The 22458-nt window shown below is 38.6% G+C and overlaps 1 protein-coding gene across 1 annotated transcript in view; it reads left to right on the top strand.

Annotated features, from left to right (window-relative positions):
- The window catches only part of PGM2L1 (phosphoglucomutase 2 like 1), a 62252-nt gene extending 49196 nt beyond the window's left edge, over window positions 1–13056 (top strand). Inside the window, exons 10-14 of the mRNA XM_019975252.2 lie at window positions 950–1043; window positions 1364–1493; window positions 1717–1906; window positions 5548–5681; window positions 7538–13056. Of these exons, the coding sequence (XP_019830811.2) occupies window positions 950–1043; window positions 1364–1493; window positions 1717–1906; window positions 5548–5681; window positions 7538–7640 (651 nt within the window). The 3' untranslated portion in view covers window positions 7641–13056. The remainder of the gene's footprint in view (window positions 1–949; window positions 1044–1363; window positions 1494–1716; window positions 1907–5547; window positions 5682–7537) is intronic.
- The last annotated feature ends 9402 nt before the right edge of the window (window positions 13057–22458 follow it).

Genomic DNA, 22458 nt, shown 5'->3' with positions numbered 1-22458 from the left:
TCCTTGTAGCAAGAAAATGCATAATGAGCACAAAAGAGAAAAAACGTGATTCTAAAGGCCAATATTATATATGTGCTTTCTTGTTTTTATTCCCGGAGGTGGTGCTGTAGAGATTTGGGGCTTTTATTGTGTTTTTCCCAGTGAGGAGGTGGAGAGGTGAATGAGAAATCTTAAATTAGTAAGAGAGCTCTAGAGTCACTGTGTATCACATGCTCTTCTGACTCTAAAGCAGTTCGTGTCTTTAGAATGCACACTAGCTCATCAGATGAAAAGTCCTCAAATCTAATTACCAAACCTAGTAACTTTCTTGATCGTTTTATTTGGGCCATGGTGTTATGGTAAAAGTATACTTGGTTCAAGTATATGTTGTGATAATGTTGAAAGTGCATTGTTAAAAACTTTATGGCCTTTGGTTACTCAGAGGGACTAAATTACAACCTTTGTAGGCACTTTTACATTAGTGCTTAAATGCAACTTAGAGAGCAGTTTCTGAGAAGTGATATTGAATCCTGGCTCTCTCATATGCAGGGTACTCTTGGGCAAATTTACTGAACCTCTGAGCCTCTGTTTCAGTAACAGAGTTTTTGTGAGCATTGAAAAAGATAAATGATGTAAAGCAATTATTACAGTGCTTGATAAATAGTGTATGATCATAATACATGTGTGGATTTATGGTACTTTGTGACTATATACATCACCACTTACTGGATTATATTTGGTGAATTATATCACTATTACTATGCTTGATAAATAGCAGGTCATCAGTTGTGGCAGTGTATATATCCATGCACTTTATGACTATATGTTTACCACTGTATAAATCTTTGTGGACTGAAGACCATAACAGATCATTATCAAAGTGTTATGTGCATTTAGTAATGGGCTTTTCTCTAATATATATATTTTTTGAAAGAGTCACTTAACTAGAGTGGCCTCTTCTGCATTTCAGGAAACATTACCAGGTTTTAAATGGATTGGAAGTAGGATAAAAGACCTCCTGGAAAATGGGAAAGAAGTCCTTTTTTCATTTGAAGAGTCTATAGGTATGTAGTAAATATTAAAATATTTGAAATATGAATGAGAGCACTTTTTTCAAATATAGTGATTCTGAAGAGAGGAATTTTTGTCATCTGGTTTTACACTTTGAGTTATAAAAACTATCAAGAACTCAGAAATGTGTAGATACATTTCTCATCAGGAAAAAAACAAACCCTTAAAGGTCCCCTACATATGCTAAGTATCAATAGGTTTCCTTTATTACCAGGCTCTGAAATACATTGATCCTTCTGAAGAAATATGAAACTACTAAAATTATATATAGGCTTATGTTTTCCTCCTTTTTAAAGATTTTTTTAATTCTTAGGTTTTCTGTGTGGAACTTCAGTTTTGGATAAAGATGGTGTGAGTGCAGCTGTTGTTGTTGCTGAGATGGCATCTTACCTGGAAACCATGAACATAACATTGAAACAGCAACTGATTAATGTTTATGAAAAGTAAGTTCTACTATTTGGAATTTCGTGTTCTAATTTTTTTGGTGCTACTTTTAACTTTATAAACTTGTTTTGAGGAATAGTCATTCCTTTTTAAAAAGTACTAATATTGTCTGCATTAAGAACTGCCACTATCTGCTTAACACAATAATAGGCTTATCTTTAATTTGTACTTTTCTAAAGAGTGACTTGAAATCTGATTTTAACACTTTAAATCTTTGTACAGATATGGTTATCATATTTCAAAAACTTCATATTTCTTATGTTATGATCCAACTACCATCAAAAGTATATTTGAAAGGCTTCGCAATTTTGATTCTCCAAAAGAATACCCAAAGTTTTGTGGGGCATTTGCTATACTGCATGTACGAGATATTACCACTGGATATGACAGCAGCCAGCCTAATAAGAAATCAGTAAGTACCTATATTTTTAAGTTTTTAACAATTTGTAATAATTCATACTACAACAAAATGGAAGGTCAAGCCTGTGAGTTTCTTAAAACTTAGGATCCTTGTTTTTCTCCAAAGCAGTTGTAAGTTCACTAACTGGTTCTGACTCTCACCCATCCTGTCCTCATTACTCCCCAAGGGCATAGTATGCCCTGAGGGTGGGGAATGGGAAAGAGGATGAGAGACAGAATGAGGAAGGGAGGGTGGGAGGGAGGGAAAAAGTGTGATAATGCTAAATAATGTTGAAATTTTTTTGAGTCTAAAAGCCTATAATTTCATCATATGATATTTTATGTGGAATCTAAAAAATTATACAAATGAACTTATTTACAAAACAGACTCACAGTCATAGAAAACAAACTTTTGCTTACAAAAGGAGAAAAGGGATGGGGGATTAAGTAGGAGTTTGGAGTTAAAGGTGGCTCAGTTGGTAAAGAGTCCACCTGCAATGCGGGAGACCTGGATTCGATCCCTGGGTCAGGAAGATCCTCTGGAAAAGGAAATGGCAACCCAGTCCAGTATTCTTGCCTGGAGAATTCCACGGACAGAGGAGTCTGGTGGGCTACAGTCCATGGGATTACAAAGAGTCAGACACGACTAAGTCACTAACTTTCTTTGGAGTTAAAATATACACACATTAAATAAATGACCAACATGGACCTACTTCATAGTATGAACTATACTCAATATCTTGTAATAACCTATAATGGAAAAGAATCTAAAAAAGAATATATACACCTGAAACTAACACATTATAAATCAACTATATTTCAATTAAAATTTTAAAAATAGACTATAACTTTTTAAAAGATGAATGTTTTACTGATAATCTTAGCACCTAAAAAAATAAATAAATAAATGCCTATAATTTCAAAGCTATGTGTCTTTCTAGGGAAGTTTTAACTTCCCTTTCAACCTTATTCCCTGTGAATGCGTGTCTTCCTAGGTGGCTCAGTGGTATCCCTTTTCAACCTTATTTCCTATACCTCCAGCCAAATGGAATAACTTACAAATACTTCTTACATATATACATTAAAAAATTATTTTTCTATTTTTGCTCAAGCTTTTTCCTTAGTCCACCTTTTCTTCCTACTGCTGCAGATTCACACTTTAGCCATTATTTAAGACTTCATGCAGATGTCACCTCCTCTGTGTACCCTCCAGGTCTCATAATCAGATATCTTCCTCCTGAGGTTTCTTTATAGATTGTGCCTTCCTCTGCTCACTTATCACTTTCTATGTCATGTTACCATTGCCTTTTGCATGGCAGATTCATTTCTAATATACCTTTATGCCTCTCAAAGCTCTTGCCTACACAGTAGGTGCTCAACTAACATTTAAATGCCATAGATTTGCTGATTATATTTATTTTGTTATTATTATGATTGTTATTATTAACCTAAATTTCCATGTATAATGGTCTGATATTGTCTCAAGAGTCTAGGAGCATAATATATTTTGGAAAATCTGCAGCCTCTTATGTAGAATACTACCCATATTCCCTTTGTGTATTTTCAGCCAGTCAACCAAAATTGGTTCGTTGTTGTTATTCTGTCTGTATGTACGTATGTTTTTCTGTGTTTATAAACTACTTGAAAAGAAGAACTAAATGTTTTGCTTCTTTTCATTTCTCTAGTGTTGCTATGGTTAGAATAGTTCTTGGTATGATGCTTTTCCCCTCTTGACTCCCTTTAAAGTTTATGATATTTGTTATTCCAAGCGCTTTCCTATCTATTCTCCACTAATGCTTACAACACATTTTGTAAGGCTTGTAGTATAGATATTTGTTAATCCCCTGGGGTCACATAGTGACTGTCAAAGACTTCCTGAGTTCTTTCTTCTCCAACTTCAGATTGACATTCATCTGTGTGTTCAACAGGCATTTATCAAAACCCTTCTGTGCTACACTGAGAAGACAGTAATGACTAGACACTGTAGGAGTCTAGTAGGGAAACAGTCAAGTAAACTGATTACAAAATGATTAGGGGGTGTGTAAGAGTGCCATGAAAGAGCATAGGAAAGACCCTTACTCAGACCTGAGGGGCTCGTACAGGGCTTTGCAGAGGACTTTTGTGAGCTGAGTTCTAGAGTTTGGGCAGGAGTTATCCAGATGTGGGAGGAACAGAGGATGTTTGAGGCAAAGGGAGCAGTAAGCGCTACGTCTGGAGGTGAGAAGTCATGTTTTCTTTCAAGGAACCGCAAGTAGTTCTCTACAGCAGTAGTACGGAGTGCAAGGAAGGATGGCATGTATGGTGAGTGGGTTAGAGATGGTGAGAAGAAGGTCAGTTAGTACGCTGTTTGGTAATGGAGATGAGAGACAACAGGAGCCTGAATGTAATATGGTAGCAGTAGTGAAGGAGAGAGCCTGACAAAGCTGAGTTAAATAAAGGATAGAATAACCAGGACTTGCTAGTTGATGGTCTGTGAGTGGAACAGAGGGAAGGAAGGTCTCTGTCTTATGCAACTAGGGGTACCAGTCACAGAGAGGATCAAGCTCAGGACACCTGAGGAAAGAAAGGCTCCACTGTCAACCCCTCCACCCTAGTACAACCCACATGGTTCCCTCGAGACGCCTTCACGGACTGATTTGTGGTGCAGGAAGAGTACCTGTGTTAATCTATATATTTATGTCAGTAAAGCTTCATTCTTGTTTAATTTTTAGCTAATTATATATATTTGTACCCCAGTGGGTTATTTTGCCTGCCCTCTAGGATGTGTGCACTCTGCTTTGGAGACTGTTGAAAAACTATCTGTGAAAGTGTCTTGAAGTTGTAAAGCATTTTGCAAAAGTAGAGGTAGTTTGGACTTTGGGACAGATAGGCCAGGTTTCAACTTCTTGCTCTGCCACTTAGCTGATTACCTTGAACAGGTCGTTTACCCTCTCTGAACCTTGTCTGTAAATTGTCAGTAATATTTACTTTTCAGGGTTATTGTTGAGGTCTGGAGATCACGTGTATAAGGTATATAATCCAATGCTTCTACAATTATAAATAGTCAGTAAATGGTACAGTTATGAATTATGAGTGTAATCTTTTGTATTTTAAAGTTCTTTAAAATATTTAAAAATTTTTAATTGCATTAAAAAAAAAAATGCAGGTGCTTCCCAGGTAGCTCAGTAGTAAAGAATCTGCTGCCAGTGCAGGAGACACAGGTTTAATCCCTGAGTCAGGAAGATCCCCTGGAGGAGGAAATAGCAACCCATGCCAGTGTTCTTACCTGGATAATATCATGGACAGAGGAGCCTAGCAGGCTACAGTCCATAGGGTCGCCAAGAGCTGGACACTACTGAATGACTGAGCACACACACACACACAAAAAAAACATAAAATTTGTCATCTTAACCATTTTTAAGGGCTCAGTAATGTTAATAATCACATTGTTGTGTAACAGATCTCCAGAACTTCATCTTGCTAAACTGAAACTCTATACCCATTAAATAAGTCTCCATTTCCCCCTCCCCCTAGCCCTTGGCAACTGCCTTGCTACTTTCTCTTTCTATGAGTTTTACTGCTTTACCCACCTCATATAAGTGAAATGTATTTTACAACTCTTGAAAATAAGAAAGGTACCAAGTGTAATTGAGCCGTTGTTGCAATTGTGCCTAGGTGCTGCCTGTAAGCAAAAGCAGCCAAATGATTACATTTACTTTTCAAAATGGCTGTGTTGCTACTCTTCGGACTAGTGGAACAGAACCGAAGATAAAGTATTATGCAGAGATGTGCGCATCACCTGACCAGAGGTAGGAATCAACTTTTAAAATATTATGTATATATAAAAGCTTTATTGATTTCAGAACTGATCTCACTTTGCTGTGCCCCAGAAGCTAACACAACATTGTATAGCAATGTACTCCAGTAAGCATTAGCTAAAAAATGCTTTCTTAAGAGATGTAATTCACGTACCCTATAGCTCACCCTAACCCTATAGCTCACCCATTTAAAGTGCACAATACAGTCGTTTTTAGTACATTCAGAATTGTGGAAACATCACTATAATCGATTTTAGAACATTTTCATCACCTCAGAAAGAAAGCCCCTCCCAGTTAGCCATCACTCCCTATTCTCCTCCTTCCCAGCCCTAGGCAACGACCAGTCTACTACTTGTCATTATAGATTTTCTTATTCTGGACATTTCATATAAATGGAATCACACAATATGTGGTCCTTTGTGACTGGCATCTTTTATTTAGCATAATGTTTTCAAGGTTCATCCATGTTAGCATGAATCAGTACCTTATTCCTTTTTTAGAAATTTTGTTTTCATGGCCCAGTGATACTCCACTGTATAGATACACCATATTTTTAATCTGTTTACCAGAGGAGGGACATTTAGGTTATTTCCATATTTTGGCTATTATGAATAATGGTGGTCTGAATGTTTGTGTTCTAGTTTCTGTGTGGACATATATTTTCTTTTAATTTGGGTATATATCATACTTACATAAGGAGAACTGCTGGGTCATATGGTAGTTCTATGTTCAACTTTTTGAGGAACTGCCAGACTATTTTCCAAAAAAACTGCATTATTTGGGAACTGAATCTTAATTTTTTAGTGAATTTATATTCCTAGGAAGACTCTTTAAAGCTTGAACTATTTAGGCTAAGCATAAAGAAATGATCAACAAATAATTTGTTCATTGCCAAATATTCATTTTCTACATTAATATGATTTGACTTAATATGCTGAATTACTATCCTTTTAAGAGTATAAATTGTGATTAACTTGACTTTAATAACATTTAGAGGGTATTTAAACTTTTATGAGTAGTATCTCCTATAATGTTGTCATTGGTCAATACCTATTTGGGAAGGAGATTTTTTTTTGGGAATTGCCTTCAGAGCAATGTGCATTAATTACTTAGTATTTCTCTAAACCTTTGTGTTTAAGAGTAGATTTTATTTCCTTTGGGGGGAGAAAATGGCCTCCTAAGTCATTCAGAGCAGAGCTTAAAGTAAAGCAAATTGAACAGTGCTATCTTTGGTTTAAAATGAAGGGCAATTTTTAATGTAATAAAAATTAAATTTGTTGTGTAGCTTGTAAAATGACTGTGAAGACAGTCAGAAAAGAGAGGTTTTTGGGGTAATGGCAGCTCTTCAGGTGATGGCTTTGAAGAGAATACTTGGTATTCTTTTAAACATCATATATTTTTAGTCACACTTCTTTCTTTACTTCCTAAAAGATATGCTGTATCACCCCATAATAATCTATAAGAGGTATGCCTCGAGGTATTTCAGGAAGCCAGTTTATCTTAATACCTGGTATTGGTGTTCTGAGCCATTTAAATTGCCTGCTTTAGGAGCAGTCTTTAGATTTACTCTAACTCATCCATGTTTCATGTGTCATTGTTACACCGCAGATATTAACCTCCTTTTAATGCAGTTCAATTTCAGTTTGTGAGAATGGTGTTTTCTGTGAGTGTGATTCCCCTCTTCCCACTTGTGGCCTTGTTTTGTTTTACACGAGTGAATTTCTGTCTTGTTTACCAGTTATTTAATCATCCCATAAAGTATATGCACTCTTAAAGTTACAACAATTTAAGCACATTTTAAGACTATGGAAATACAGAATTTCAAAACTGTTAACCTTTTTCCTCAGTGACACTGCCTTACTAGAAGAGGAATTGAAGAAACTGATTGATGCTTTGATTGAGAATTTTCTTGAGCCCAGTAAAAATGGACTGACCTGGCGTTCTGTTTAGCCTTCACCAGAACATCGTTGCTTTGCCCCGGTCCATGGAACAGAGCAACCAAGAACTCCATGCATTGAACTCATGTTAGCATTCTCTCTGTGTGTCATCTGGCCAAGTATCTTTTTCCTTTATTTTCTTTCTTTTTGGTTGGCTAGCTAAACAAACTATAAATATTGAAATGAAATGGCTGGGAAGAAATGATTCAAATTTTTTCATAATCCTGAACAGAAGTCATTACATTAAAAGTATTATGGTAACACATCATTCTTCCTTCAACAGAAACAAATTACAAATGTGAGTTTTCTTATTAAAGTGTGATTAAGCTTAGTTATATATTCTTGTGATTGTGTATAGCACAGTTTTTTTAAAGGAAGATAAGTGTTGTATAATTGTAGAGTTAGTTAAGGAAATAAATCCATAAGATTGGCAAGAGAGTGGCGCTGCTCCCAGAATACTGTGGAAAAGTGTCATTGTTGCATTGCAGATATTAACTTACAAATCAGAGTATTTGAAATAGGATATTTAGCATTTCTAGGTTAGAACAGGTGTTACAATTTGTGGTTTCAGCACCTCTGTTTCAGGTGTTCTTGGTGCAGTGTAAATTTATTGTATTTATTTAAAAGTCTAACATTTATCGAACATAAAGCAATTAGTGGCAACACTCCCAGTGGCGTGGTTCTTTCTCAGTGCCTTCTCAAGGCATGGTTTGAATTGAAATAGTGTTCTTCCATGGAGTATAATTTAATCAGTTAATTTGCAGACAGTTAAAGTCTTCCAAACTATATAGGTACTTCTCCTCTATTTAAAATAGATTGTTGATTTAAAAATCTTATGAATGTAAGTAAAAATCTTGATAAAAACAGGCTCAGTATAACTAGCTAAGGATCTTCATGTTAGAATTGTGTCAGCACAGCCTCTAAGTGAAGAAAAATACTGGAACTAAGAACGGAGCTATGAATTTTTAATTTAAAAGTCTGACATTTAAATTACATTTTTACAAGAATATATGTTTCTTTATCACATGAAGTAGTGCTCGTTTAACTAAGAAATAAAACATCCAGATTTTAGATCTTACAAAACAAGCTACATGTTTTAAAACTAAAGTCCAGTTTATCCTAACATCTTGCTGACTTCTGTAGGGTTTTTCATCACGAGTACTATTTATCTCTTTTAGTGGGGGAAAATTTTTTGGGAGGGGAATGTCACTTTTGGTTGATTCTGCATCTCTGAAAAAGAGTTAATAGAGAAGTGTTGTTTAATCTTCTCAAAGTGTATTCTGTCTGTATTGCTCACAGAGTACTTAGCACACGTGGTATAGTTAAGAGTTAACAATCATGAGGCCTTGGATGTACATAATTATATTAAACAAATTGCCTGTGGGAGATAACCGATATGAGAGAATTTATTTCCTTGAAAAATAATATAAAATTAAACAGACTAGAATATTTATTAAATCATGGTTTGATTTATTGCAGCAATCAGCTAACATTTGGCTGACTCCAGATAATCCAAATGTGATTTTCAAATTACTGTATTGCCACTATTGTTCATTTGTTCCTTCCTTACTTTCTTATAGCTGAATCTTGTGTGACTGTAGATAATAGAGCTAAATGTAGAGTGCTATTCCTGAATGAGTTTGTTTCCAAAGGCTTTGCACTAAAGAAGAAATGTGTAGAATGTTTTGCTTTATTTGCTTTTAGGAACGTAGATTGTCATTTAGGAAATGGCCTATATTCTACAAAGTGGTATGAACAATGCTATATATATATATATATATGAAAAATAATGTATGTTCTGTTTTAGTATCTGTGTTTCAGTGACTGAAGAACAAAGTGGAGCTAAAATGATACAACAGCTCATTCATAATCACTAAAGCCATGCTTGTCATTCTATTATAAAGAGAACAGTTTTGAATGCAACAATATAATGCAACAGGAGTCATCTTAATCAAGGTGAAAAGTCATTAAGGCTTGGATTCTTATGTCAAAAATTTAAATATCCAAAGTTAAAATGTTACAAATGTTCTCAAAGAGTATAGATTGAGGGAATTATTTGATTCTAGCCAAGCTCTTGAGCATGATATTTAACAAGAGCTTGACATAGTGGGTGTACACTTGTCTAACAAAATAAATTCAGTAGCACAAGACAACCAAGAAAAATAGAAGTACTGGCCAGTAGGGCCCAGCCTTAGGATCTACATTATCTTTTTCTTTATGTACAGTATCATGGAAATGAATGCCTTCTCATTAAGTGTGTAGATCAAAACTGATATTTTCTAGAGCTTTGAGGAAAAGAAAAGAATTAATCAGGCAAGCTTAAAGCACTAGAAATAAACAGTAGAAATAAACAATAGAAAAGTCAGTAAAGTGGCAAGGAAAATGCTTCATGTGAAGAGCAAACTTACCACCCGAAAAGTAGGAAATGAACTGGCTGTGGGCAAGTTGTTGACTTGTTGTTATGATGAGCAGATAGTGATGCTTTTGTCTCCTTTCATTAGTGACTGCTAAGAAGCAGCCAGGGAGACCTTTGAGGTGGTGAGAAAAAGTACCCCTCATAGGATTCAGTTCCTGTTAGGATGTTGTGTTTTCAGATCATATGGGAACTGGAGAGGGGAGGATATAGCATAAATAAAAAGGAATGAAATATAGATTGAAAAATAAGACCTATAAGAAAAAGCACAAAAGATTAAGATCATTTAACTCTGGAGGGGAGGAAGTTGTTGAGATAGTTTAGTAACTCTTGAGTTATTATTTAAATCTTTTATTGAAGAACTCAAAATAAGAAGTAATATAACAGACTGTTCTCCGTCTCCAGCAGGGACAGTATAAAAGGGAATAAGGATTTTTTTTTAATACAATTAAACATTTTAGAATTATGGCATATGCTAAAAAGCTATTTAGCACTTTTTTAAAGTTCCTTCATTGAAATCTCAGGTTGGAACAAAGATGATATCATAAAGAGCATTGAAAGTAACATTTGAGTTTCACTCCATATCTGAAAGAATTTAGCTCACAAGATAGTTTTTGTATATGTTGAGTAGTAGATGCATGAGTGCAGTCTTTATTCACTGTATAAAGACCTGCTTAATTAAACCTGTAAATTCAGTGCGACTTGAACATAATTCCGTTCATCTTGAAGAATGTATAGGATATTTGAGGAGTTTGTTTTGAATATAAATTATTATTACTTGGATGTTGTAACTTCAGCAGACAGAAAGGTTCTAAGAGAGTGGATGTTTGGAATATCTATATAAGGAATAGACCTCCTATTTCTTAAGCAAGTTGCTTCTGGAATTGATGCAACAAAGATACTAGCTGAAGTTTAATGGAGAAATTGTTCTACAGACTGCTGCTATTGGTGTTTCTCTCAGATGTTTTCCACTGATGTTTGTGATGCTTGAAAACTCCAAATTCTGCTTGGATAAATTTGTTTTATGCCTTTTTCTCTCTACCTCCCTCCTTCCCTAGGTGCCCTTCCACATTCTGTTACTGTGAAAAAAACTGTTGCCCTGTTACCTCACTTATGAGAAATCTTAACTATATTCATTCAGACTGCTTTAAGCTTATTCCTAAGCTGTTTTTGTTTATGGACTTTTGGTTATTTTGTTATTACTGTGAGAATATTTAAGACATTGTAAGAAGTAATTTTAAATCTGTTGCATAATCTTTTTTGGTCTGCTTGGATACTACTGTATATTAATTTATTATGGCCTTTTACAATTCACTTGTTTTCTGAGATTGCTCTAGAAACTGATGAAGAAAGACTCCTACTAACCAAAATGAATGGTCAATTGATCTGGCATTTTATTTCAGGTTTCCTTGTACTTTGGGCATCCAAAGCCCAAGATCTGAGGAAAAAAAATTTTTTTTTTTACATTTGTCCCTCAAACCATCTTACCATAAACCATGAGGAGTCTAAGTGGAAAGGAGGGAATATCTCATTGTTGGACTCTTTACACAGCCTAAGTTTACTCCTGGTTGGAAACAAAGTTAGTGTTTTCTGTTGGTGACATTAAAATATTCACCATACTATTACATTCATTAAGACATAGCTTCTCTTTGCTAATTCAAGACTGTGTACTTAAAAAAGAGAGCACAGAAGAATGACGAAAGTGACCACGGTAAGGGCAAAGTGGCGTATCTTTAAAGTTTGCTTCTCGAATTTTTCCATCAGCATAATCCTAAAGCAGAGGAGCAGGAATGTTTTGGGGGAAGGGGCCTGAGAGCAAAATCAGAAGCAGCCTGCACTCAAAATTTCGTGTTCTGTCTTGAAAATGTGATTTTTGCATTCTCCGTAATAAAACTGTTTTAGTGAAAAATGATACCTTCGCTCTTCGTGGAAACTGATGCCACCAGAAAGAGGCACTGTGTTTATCACGTGGACTCTCAGTTTTCTCCCCCATCCCCTGCCTCAATTGCTATATACCCCCGAGGGGACACACTGACTCTAGTGTGACAAATATACATAGAACGTATATAAGATGTTCCCTTTAGAAGGTGACCTTTGAAGGTATTAATGCCAAGTTGAAGTGACCTGAAATAGTTTTAGTACCACTGAACCTTATAATATACTCCAAAGCATTTACCAGTTTCTTCTCATTAATTATTAGCATCCCGTGACTAGGAAGGAGCACCTGACTCTCAGCTCCCTGAGAGCAGGGATCATGGTTTATTATTTTTCATATCCACACCACCCACCACATGTTATAGAGTACTTAGTTAGTGAAAATAGGAATTATGGAATTTCATTCTAAAGAAACAAATAGTTTAGGCAATCGGAAACATTACTTTTCTGATTCAGCTTTTAAAACAGTTCTCAATACTGATATGTATACTAAGTAATGTTTATTAAGCGTGCACACTCTTAAATACTCTGTTTCTTTGGCAAGAGCAGAGCATATTCCTATTTTGAAGTTGTATGTAATGCCTACTATTTTACACTCAAAGCAAGATGTTGGCCAAGAAGGTTAAGAAAGTGTCTGTGTAGACTTAGTATCACTAGTATTAGTGCTGTTATAAGCCTACTAATGCTGCCTTCCAAGGGAGTCACAACTAATTGGATACCGTTTGATAAATTTTTGTCCAGTGTATAATTCATATGTCTGAAGAGAGCCACCCAAACAAGATTTGCACCTGTATGTGATGAGGCCTTGTGTTATAGGCTGAAACAAACTCTTTGTATACGTCATTGAATATGCCAGATAAAATATATGCAGTTAAGAATTAATTATTTGTCTGTATACCAGTAATTCAAAATTGTACCCTTGTTTCAATAGTTTCTGTCAACATCTTCTCATTTTTCCTTACAGACTACCAGGGTGTATCATAAATACTCCCTCTGAGAATTTGCACTTTAAGTATTTGTGTGCGTGGTTTTAGCCAAATGAAGTGTTATCAGTAATAAACAGGTCTCTTCATAGGCGTAAGTTTCTGTGTAATTTTTATTATCTTAGGTATTACATAGTTTATAAAGTTTGCTATCCAAACTGAACATGTTCTTAAAATATATACATGATATACCCTAGAAACTACTTTGACCCTAAATAAGTAGTGTAGCTCATTACTCAGTAAATATTTCTTTATTGGTTAACCAAAAGCTTCCCTGGTGGCTCAGAGGTTAAAGCATCTGCCTGGAATGTGGGAGACCTGGGTTCGATCCCTGGGTTGGGAAGATCCCCTGGAAAAGGAAATGGCAACCCACTCCAGTACTTTTGCTTGGAGAATCCCGTGGAGGGAGGAGACTGGTGGGCTACAGTGCATGGGGTCACAAAGAGTGGGACACAACTGAGCGACTTCACTTTCACTTTCACTTTAGCCAAAAGTCCCAGAAGAAAGAACTATTACTAAATCTTTTTCTACCTTATTTTTCTCCTTCTCTTCTTTATTTTTTTATTTTTTCCTTCTCTTCTTTAATTGACCTAATTTGTCTGCCCATGTTGCTGCTGCTGCTAAGTCGCTTCAGTCGTGTCCGACTCTGTGTGACCCCAGAGACGGCAGCGCACCAGGCTCCCCCGTCCCTGGGATTCTCCAGGCAAGAACACTGGAGTGGGTTGCCATTTCCTTCTCCAATACATGAAAGTGAAAAGTGAAAGTGAAGTCGCTCAGTCGTGTCCGACTCTTAGTGACCCCTTGCACTGCAGCCTACCAGGCTCCTCTGCCCATGGGATTTTCCAGGCAAGAGTACTGGAGTGGGGTACCACTGCAGCATCAACTAACATAATAAAAAGTTAAAGGTTTGGAAATCCCTCAAAGAAGTAACTATGTATCTGTGATAGAGTGGTGGTCATGCAATTAGTTTCCAGGGTTGTTAGGATTCTGTGGTCCTGGTCTCCACTGCCTGCTTCCTCTGATCAGGTTCAAAGGTAAGATGAGTGAGAATAACATTCTACAAGATAATTTTATCACCTTCCTTGTATATTCTGAAAACCATGCTAACCCCAGCCTTACCTTTTCCTCTCTTTTATTGTTGTTTAAGCACGTAAACAATACATTTAGTATTACTACCTGTCTCTGTAGTCTCCACAAGCATAGCCTTTTCACTACATTACTATTGCCTAGAACTGTACATGGCACATAGAAGGTATCCAGTAATATTTACTGGTTGAATTAACCCATCTCACATTTCTGCATGCAGAAGAAAAGCCCTGAATTCTGCTTTGATTCCACACATGCACAGGGTTGCATGTGATGAGACATATGCAGCAGTGATTCCACCCCTTTTAGAGATTTACAAGCCCATTAATCAGTATCTCATTCAGGCAACACCTACTTCTCACTACCTCTGGGTCATCTCTGCCCATGTCCTGCTGAAATCTCAAGCATTTTCTTCCCACTTTCCTGGCCCCATATTTTTCTGGCTTGAAACCTCCAAGTTGTCTTTTATTTATCATGCCACAGGATATGTACTAATTGACAAGTTATTTTTTTTTCAATTGGAGTACTTTATTAGTTGATTCACAATGTTGTTCGTTTCTGGTGTACAGCAAAGTGATTCAGATGTGTGTGTATTTGTGTATATGTGTGTGTGTGTTTTCTTTTTCATATTCTTTTCCACTATGGTTTGTTACAAGATGTTGAATATAGTGCCCTGTGCTATACAGTAGGACCTGGTTGTTCATCTGTTTTATACGTTGCATCTGCTAATCGTAAACTCCTAATTTATCCCTCCCTCACCCCTCTTCCCCTTTGGTAACCAATTAGTTTGTTCTCTATGTCTGTGAACCAGTTTCCGTTTTTATAAATTAGTTCATTTGCGTTATTTTTTAGATTCCACATAGAAGTGATATCATATGATACTTGCCTTTGCCTTTACTTAGTGTGATAATCCCTAGGTCCATCTACGTTGCTCCAGATCGCATTGTTTCATCCTTTATAATGGCTGAGTAATACTCCATTTTATATGCATACCATGTCTTCCTCCTTCATTCCTCTGTCCGTGGATGTAGGTTGTTTCCATGTCTTGGCCATTGTAAACCGTGCTGCTATGAACATTAGGGTGCATGTGTCTTTTTGAATTAGTTTTCTCCAGATATATGCCCAGAAGTAGGATTGCTGGATCATATGGCAACCCTATTTTTAGTTTTTTGAGAAACCTCCAGACTGTTTTCCATAATGATTGCACCAATTTACATTCCCATCAACAGTGTAGGAGGTTCCTTTTTCTCCACACCCTCTCCAGCATTTATTATTTGTAGACTTTTTGATGAGGACTATTTTGACCAGAGTCCCTTGGACTGCAAGGAGATCCAACCAGTCCATTCTGAAGGAGATCAGCCCTGGGATTTCCTTGGAAGGAATGATGCTAAAGCTGAAACTCCAGTACTTTGGCCACCTCATGCGAAGAGTTGACTCATTGGAAAGGACTCTGATGCTGGGAGGGATTGGGGGCAGGAGGAGAAGGGGACGACAGAGGATGAGATGGCTGGATGGCATCACTGACTCGATGGACGTGAGTCTCAGTGAACTCCGGGAGTTGGTGATGGACAGGGAGGCCTGGCGTGCTGCGATTCATGGGGTCGCAAAGAGTCGGACACGACTGAGCGACTGATGTGATCTGATCTGATTTTGACCAGTGTGAGCTAATACTTCATTGTAGTTTTGATTTGTATTTCTCTAATAATTAGCAATGGTGAGCATATTTTCTTGTGCCTATTGGCCACCTGTGTTTGACTAGTTCTTTAACAGCCTCTGAAGGTAAGGACAAGTCCATTGGCCTGAGACCCACCTAAAACAGGGACCAAGAAGCTAACTTAACCTAAAATAGCAATGGGACTGTTATCATCCCCAGGGGAGAATTCATGTATATTTAGATGGAAATGTATTAGAGGAGGGATTATAATAAAAAGGCTTCCCTGATAGCTCAGTTGGTAAAGAATCCGCCTGCAATGCAGGAGACCCTGGTTGGATTCCTGGGTTGAGAAGATCTGCTGGAGAAGGGATAGGCTACCCACTCCAGTATTTTGGGCTTCCCTTGTGGCTCAGCTGGTAAAGAATCCGCCTGTAATGCAGGAGACCTGGGTTCGATCCCTGGGTTGGAAGATCCCCTGGAGAAGGGAAAGGCTACCCACTCCAGTATTCTGGTCTGGAGAATTCCATGGACTGTATAGTCCATGGGGTCACAAAGAGTCAGACACAACTGAGTGACTTTCACTATAATAAAAATGTTTATTTATTCTCCATCTTTCCTCTCTTGTCTTCTCCAAATAGCACTTCTTCATTCCTGTTAGTGATGTGACTGTTCTCCTGTTTATCTTTATTTCCCTCTCTTTACCTCTAGTTCTAATCATTAAATAGACCAGTCTTACATGGATTTGCTTTAGATTATGTCTTTGACCTTTATCTCTCTGCTTCATTCATTCATTTTATAAATATTTTTTGACCCAGAAATATGTAGGAACCAAGGGCACTGCAGAAGGCTAAGAAGTAGGAAAAAAGACACAGCAACCATGTTACTGCTGGAACAGCAGGATGAGAACACTGTTCCCACGGCCCCACACCACCAGGTCACCTGCATTTATTCTTGATGACTTTGAATTCAAAGTGCCTGAAGACAAGGCCTCAGTGGCCTGGCCTCTTGTCACATGCCTGCCTCCTTGCTGAAACTAGATCCTGGTAATGGAAGGATCTGACCCCTCAGCTTCCTTCTGAATGGCGGCAGGAGGCAGCGTGCTGCAGTTACCCTTCCGTCAAGACACAGTGACAGGAGGTTAACTCACCAGTTGAAACTGTGGTGCAGACAGAAGGTGACCATTCACTGCAGTGCCAGAGTACTGGAGAATAAGTAAAAGCTCAGAAACAGGAAGAGGAGGGACATCTTAAGCACAGACAGCACAAGCATGCAGAGAACCACGAGCAGTTCAGTACTGCCATGTTGCGAGCAGGGATGTGAGCAGAGACGGGAGAGGGCCCTGTGCGCTGTGCTGCAGAACTTAGACTTCAGTCAGTAAATGATGAGAGTCATGGGAGGGTTTAAGCAGAAAGTCTCCAAGAGATGATGGTGGGGGCAGGGAAAGTATGAGAGAATCCACCACTGGAAAGAACCTTGAAGGTCATCTTATCCAATCTCATCATTTTCTACCATTTGACTACCAAATGGGATAAAGATTTGAACTTCTGCAGTGACAACTTGCCAAGACAAGTTATTCTCTTTGAAAGAAAGACTAGTAGAGAGTTTTTATTATGTTCAGCTGAAATCTGCTTCCCGCAGCTTCTATTCTTTGGTTGCACTTGAAAACAATGTTATCCAAAAATCTGTTTCCTTGACACTTGAAGGCTTTTCCCCTCAGTCTGAATATGCGTAATTCAGTAACTGTTTCATGTGTGACCTGATTTTTAGATCCCCTTTACCTTTCTAATCACCCCATAGACAAATTTCCAAAGAGCTGGGTCCAACATTAATATAATACCATATGGACTCTAGCCTGCCAGGCTCCTCTGTCCATGGAATTCTCCAGGCAAGAATACTTGAGTGGGTACCATTCCCTTGTCCAGGGGATCTTCCAGACTGAGGGATCAAACCCGGGTCACCTATGCAGACAGATTCTTTACCATCTGAGCCATCAGGGAAGCCCCCATAACACTATATATATATATATCTATATATATATATATATACACACACACACACACACACACACACACATATATATAATATAAATTTAATATATATAATTTATAAATATATAAAATTTCAGTTCAGTCGCTCAGTCGTGTCCAACTCTTTGTGACCCCACGAATTGCAGCACACCAGGCTTCCCTGTCCATCACCAACTCCCGGAGTTCACTCAGACTCATGTCCATCGAGTCAGTGATGCCATCCAGCCATCTCATCCTCTGTTGTCCCCTTCTCCTCCTGCCCCTAAACCCTCCCAGCATCAGAGTCTTTTCCAATGAGTCAGCTCTTCATATGAGGTGGCCAAAGTATTGGAGTTTCAGCTTTAGCATCAGTCCTTCCAAAGAACACCCAGGACTGATCTTTAGAATGGACTGGTTGGATCTCCTTGCAGTCCAAGGGACTCTCAAGAGTCTTCTCCAACACCACAGTTCAAAAGCATCAATTCTTCAGTGCTCAGCTTTCTTCACAGTTCAACTCTCACATCCATACATGACCACTGGAAAAACCATAGCCTTGACTAGATGGACCTTTGTTGGCAAAGTAATGTCTCTGCTTTTGAATATGCTATCTAGGTTGATCATAACTTTCCTTCCAAGGAGTAAGTGTCTTTTAATTTCATGGCTGCAATCACCATCTACAGAGATTTCGGAGCCCCAAAAAATAAAGTCTGACACTTTCCACTGTTTCCCCATCTATTTCCCTTGAAGTGATGGGACCAGACGCCATGATCTTCATTTTCTGAATGTTGAGCTCTAAGCCAACTTTTCCACTCTCTCTCACTTTCATCAAGAGGCTTTTGAGTTCCTCTTCACTTTCTGCCATAAGGGTGGTGTCATCTGCATATCTGAGGTTATTGATATTTCTCCCGGCAATCTTGATTCCAGCTTGTGCTTCTTCCAGTCCAGTGTTTTTCATGATGTACTCTGCATAAAAGTTAAATAAGCAGGGTGACAATATACAGCCTTGATGTATTCCTTTTCCTATTTGGAATCAGTCTGTTGTTCCATGTCCAGTTCTAACTGTTGCTTCCTAACCTGCATACAGGTTTCTCAAGAGGCAGGTCAGGTGGTCTGGTATTCCCATCTCTTTCAGAATTTTCCAGTTTATTGTGATCCACACAGTCAAAGGCTTTGTCATAGTCAATAAAGCAGAAATAGATGTTTTCCTGGAACTCTCTTGCTTTTTTGATGATCCAGCGGATGTTGGCAATTTGATCTCTGGTTCTTCTGCCTTTTCTAAAACCAGCTTGAACATCCAGAAGTTCACAGTTCACATATTGCTAAAGCCTGGCTTGGAGAATTTTGAGCATTACTTCACTAGCATGTGAAATGAGTGCAATTATGTGGTAGTTTGAGCATTCTTTGGCATTGCTTTTCTTTGGGATTGGAATGAAAACTGACCTTTTCCAGTCCTGTGGCCACTGCTGAATTTTCCAAATTTGCTGGCATATTGAGTGCAGCACTTTCACAGCATCATCTTTCAGGATTTGAAATAGCTCAACTGGAATTCCATCACCTCCACTAGCTTTGTAGTGATGCTTTCTAAGGCCCACTTGACTTCACATTCCAGGATGTCTGGCTCTAGGTCAGTGATCACACCATTGTGATTATCTGGGTCGTGAAGATCTTTTTTGTACAGTTCTTCTGTGTATTCTTGCCACCTCTTCTTAATATCCTCTGCTTCTGTTAGGTCCATACTATTTCTGTCCTTTATCGAGCCCATCTTTGCATGAAATGTTCCCTTGGTATCTCTAATTTTCTTGAAGACATCTCTGCTACTGCTAAGTTGCTTCAGTCGTGTCCGACTCTGTGCGACCCCATATACGGCAGCCCACCAGGCTCCCCCGTCCCTGGGACTTCCCAGGCAAGAACACTGGAGTGGGTTGCCATTTCCTTCTCCAATGCATGAAAGTGAAAGTAAAGTCGCTCAGTCGTGTCCGACTGTTAGTGACCCCATGGACTGCAGCCTACCAGGCTCCTCCATCCATGGGATTTTCCAGGCAAGAGTACTGGAGAGATCTCTAGTCTTTCCCATTCTGTTGTTTTCCTCTATTTCTTTGCATTGATCGCTGAGAAAGGCTTTCTTATCTCTCCTTGCTATTCTTTGGAACTCTGCATTCAGATGCTTATATCTTTCCTTTTCTCCTTTGCTTTTTGCTTCTCTTCTTTTCACAGCTATTTGTAAGGCCTCCCCAGACAGCCATTTTGCTTTTTTGCATTTCTTTTCCATGGGGATGGTCTTGATCCCTGTCACCTGTACAATGTCATGAACCTCCGTCCATAGTTCATCAGGCACTCTATCAGATCTAGTCCCTTAAATCTATTTCTTACTTCCACTGTATAATCATAAGGCATTTGATTTAGGTCATACCTGAATGGTCTAGTGGTTTTCCCTACTTTCTTCAACTTGTCTGAATTTTATTTTAATATAAATTTTGTTTTATATTGTTTATATAAAATTTTATAAAAATATAAATTTTATAATATAAATATATTATATAAATTTAATGTATAAAATTTAATATATAAATAATATTAATATATATGCCAGCCCAGAGTAGAAAAAGGTGAGATTTCTAACTGATATGGGGGCAGCACAACAGGTGTCAGGAAGAGGGCTTGGCCTACAGCACACTCTTGTTGCAGGAAGGGAGACCCCTTCCAGGCCTGAGAGTGGGCTTTTGTCTAACAGTTGGAAATGAGTTGTCTGATGAGACACACAAGCTGACAAAGCAAAAAACTTTATTGGGAAGAGGTGCCTGGACTGAGAGCAGGAGGTTAAGGGACACCGGGAGGTCTGCTCTGCCATCTGACTCGCTGTGCTGGGTTTTATGGTGATGGGCTTAGTTTCTGGGTTGTATCTGGACAATTATTCTGACTCAGGGTCCTTCCCAGTGGCACATGCATTGCTCAGCCAAGATGGATGACAGTGAGAAGGATTCTGGGAGGTGCTAGGACACGTGGCATCTCCTTTTGATCTTTCCTGAACTCTTTCAGTTGGTGGTGGCTTATTAGTTCCATGTTCCTTACTAGGACCTTTTGTCATAAAATAACTCAGGCAAATGGTTACTATGGTGCCTGGCCAGGTTGGGCGGTTTCAATCAGTATGTTTCCCCTAACACTTTGACATCTTTTGCTTTATGAACAGCTGCTCCCTTAATCCTCAACTCAAGCATCATCTCTTCCAAAAAGCCTTTCCTGGGGACTTCCCTGGTGATCCAGCAGTTGGGACTTTGCCTTCCAGTGCAGAGGGTGTGGGTTTGATTCCTGGTCAGAGAGCTAACATGCCTCTCAGCCAAAAAACCAAGACATAAAACAGAAGCAATATTGTAACAAATTCAATAAAGACTTTAAAAATGGTCCACACCAAAAAAATCTTAAAAAAAAAAAAAAGGCCTTTCCTGCCTGTCACCCACCCCCACCCCACCAACCACAGTGGGCAGGGCCCCACTCCATCCTGCCAGAACTCCCTTTGTTACAGCACTTCCCACGCCACGAGGAAATGGTTTCTGAGTGTGTCGGACTCTCCCAGTGGATTGTGAGCTCCCAAGGGCTGGAACTGGCTGACTCAGTGCAGTTCCCCAGAGCCCAGAACCAAGCCAAGAGGATAATGAGCCCTCAGGGGAAAAGAAATGTTTAGCTGAAGTGAACTGAATTGGAATTTGAGCTGCATTACAAGGGTAAGTAGGCTGTGAATAAGCAAAGGGGATGAGGCGTATTTGGTATATGAATAAATTCAACTCAAAGCAAAGAAAATCTATGGGTGACAACTGGGAAACAGGGAGACATGAGACTTGCTGGAGGCCTTCCTGCCAGACTGGCTGCAGCAAAGTCATGAGCTGGAGTTGGAAGGGTGGGTAGAAACCAACCTGAGGCTAAATTAGGAAAGTTGGAGTAGGGAAAGAGTAGGAGAGTGGGCAGGGAGCAAGGGCAGAAAAAAATAGTAACTGGATTAGTTTTTTTTCAGTTGTTTGCTATTCCCGCATCTGCAATGCTTCCCCCTAGTGGACAGGGATCAGAATCCAAATTCAACGCAAGCATCTCTCTTTACAGTTAGGAAAGTCTGAGGGTCAGGTTGGGGATCAACTTGAGGCCACAGAGTGGATTCCTGCAGAACCCAAGTCATCTTCTTCCCCCTGCTGTCTTTCCCCCATGACCTGAGGGTGCCTGGTTAATATGCATTCAGTGAATCTTAGTCTTCAGTCAGGAGTCCTCTCTACTTGTATTCAGAGAAAACTAAGGTCCAGAGAGCAGTGATCTACAAAGCAGTTCAGGGGCAAATCTGGGACTAATACTCAGGTCTCCCAAATGGCAGTCCCTTTCTCCTTCTGTATAAATATTTAGTAACCAGAGCTTCCCAGGTGGCTCAGATAGTAAAGAATCTGCCTGCAATGCAGGAGACCCAGGTTTGATTCCTGGATCAGGAAGATCCCCTGGAGAAGGGAATGGCTACCCACTCCAGTATTCTTGCCTAGAGAATTCCATGGACAAGAAGCCTGGTGGACTACCGTCCATGGGATTGCAAAGAGTTGGACACGATTGAGTGACTAACACTTTTACTTTCAACCTACCAGGAGCAGGACCCTGAACAAAAAGTTGGTAAGACATAACCCACATATTTTAAAAGACAAAAACAATTACAATGCAATAGAATTGCAGTAGTAAAAGTAAGTATAGAATGCTGCAGGAATAGAGGGGTATCTTTGCTGGATCCA

The sequence above is a fragment of the Bos indicus genome, chromosome 15, assembly GCF_029378745.1.
Source record: "Bos indicus isolate NIAB-ARS_2022 breed Sahiwal x Tharparkar chromosome 15, NIAB-ARS_B.indTharparkar_mat_pri_1.0, whole genome shotgun sequence".
NCBI lineage: Eukaryota > Metazoa > Chordata > Mammalia > Artiodactyla > Bovidae > Bos > Bos indicus.
Note: the sequence above shows the minus strand (reverse complement) of the source record. Positions and strands in the feature narration are given on the sequence as shown.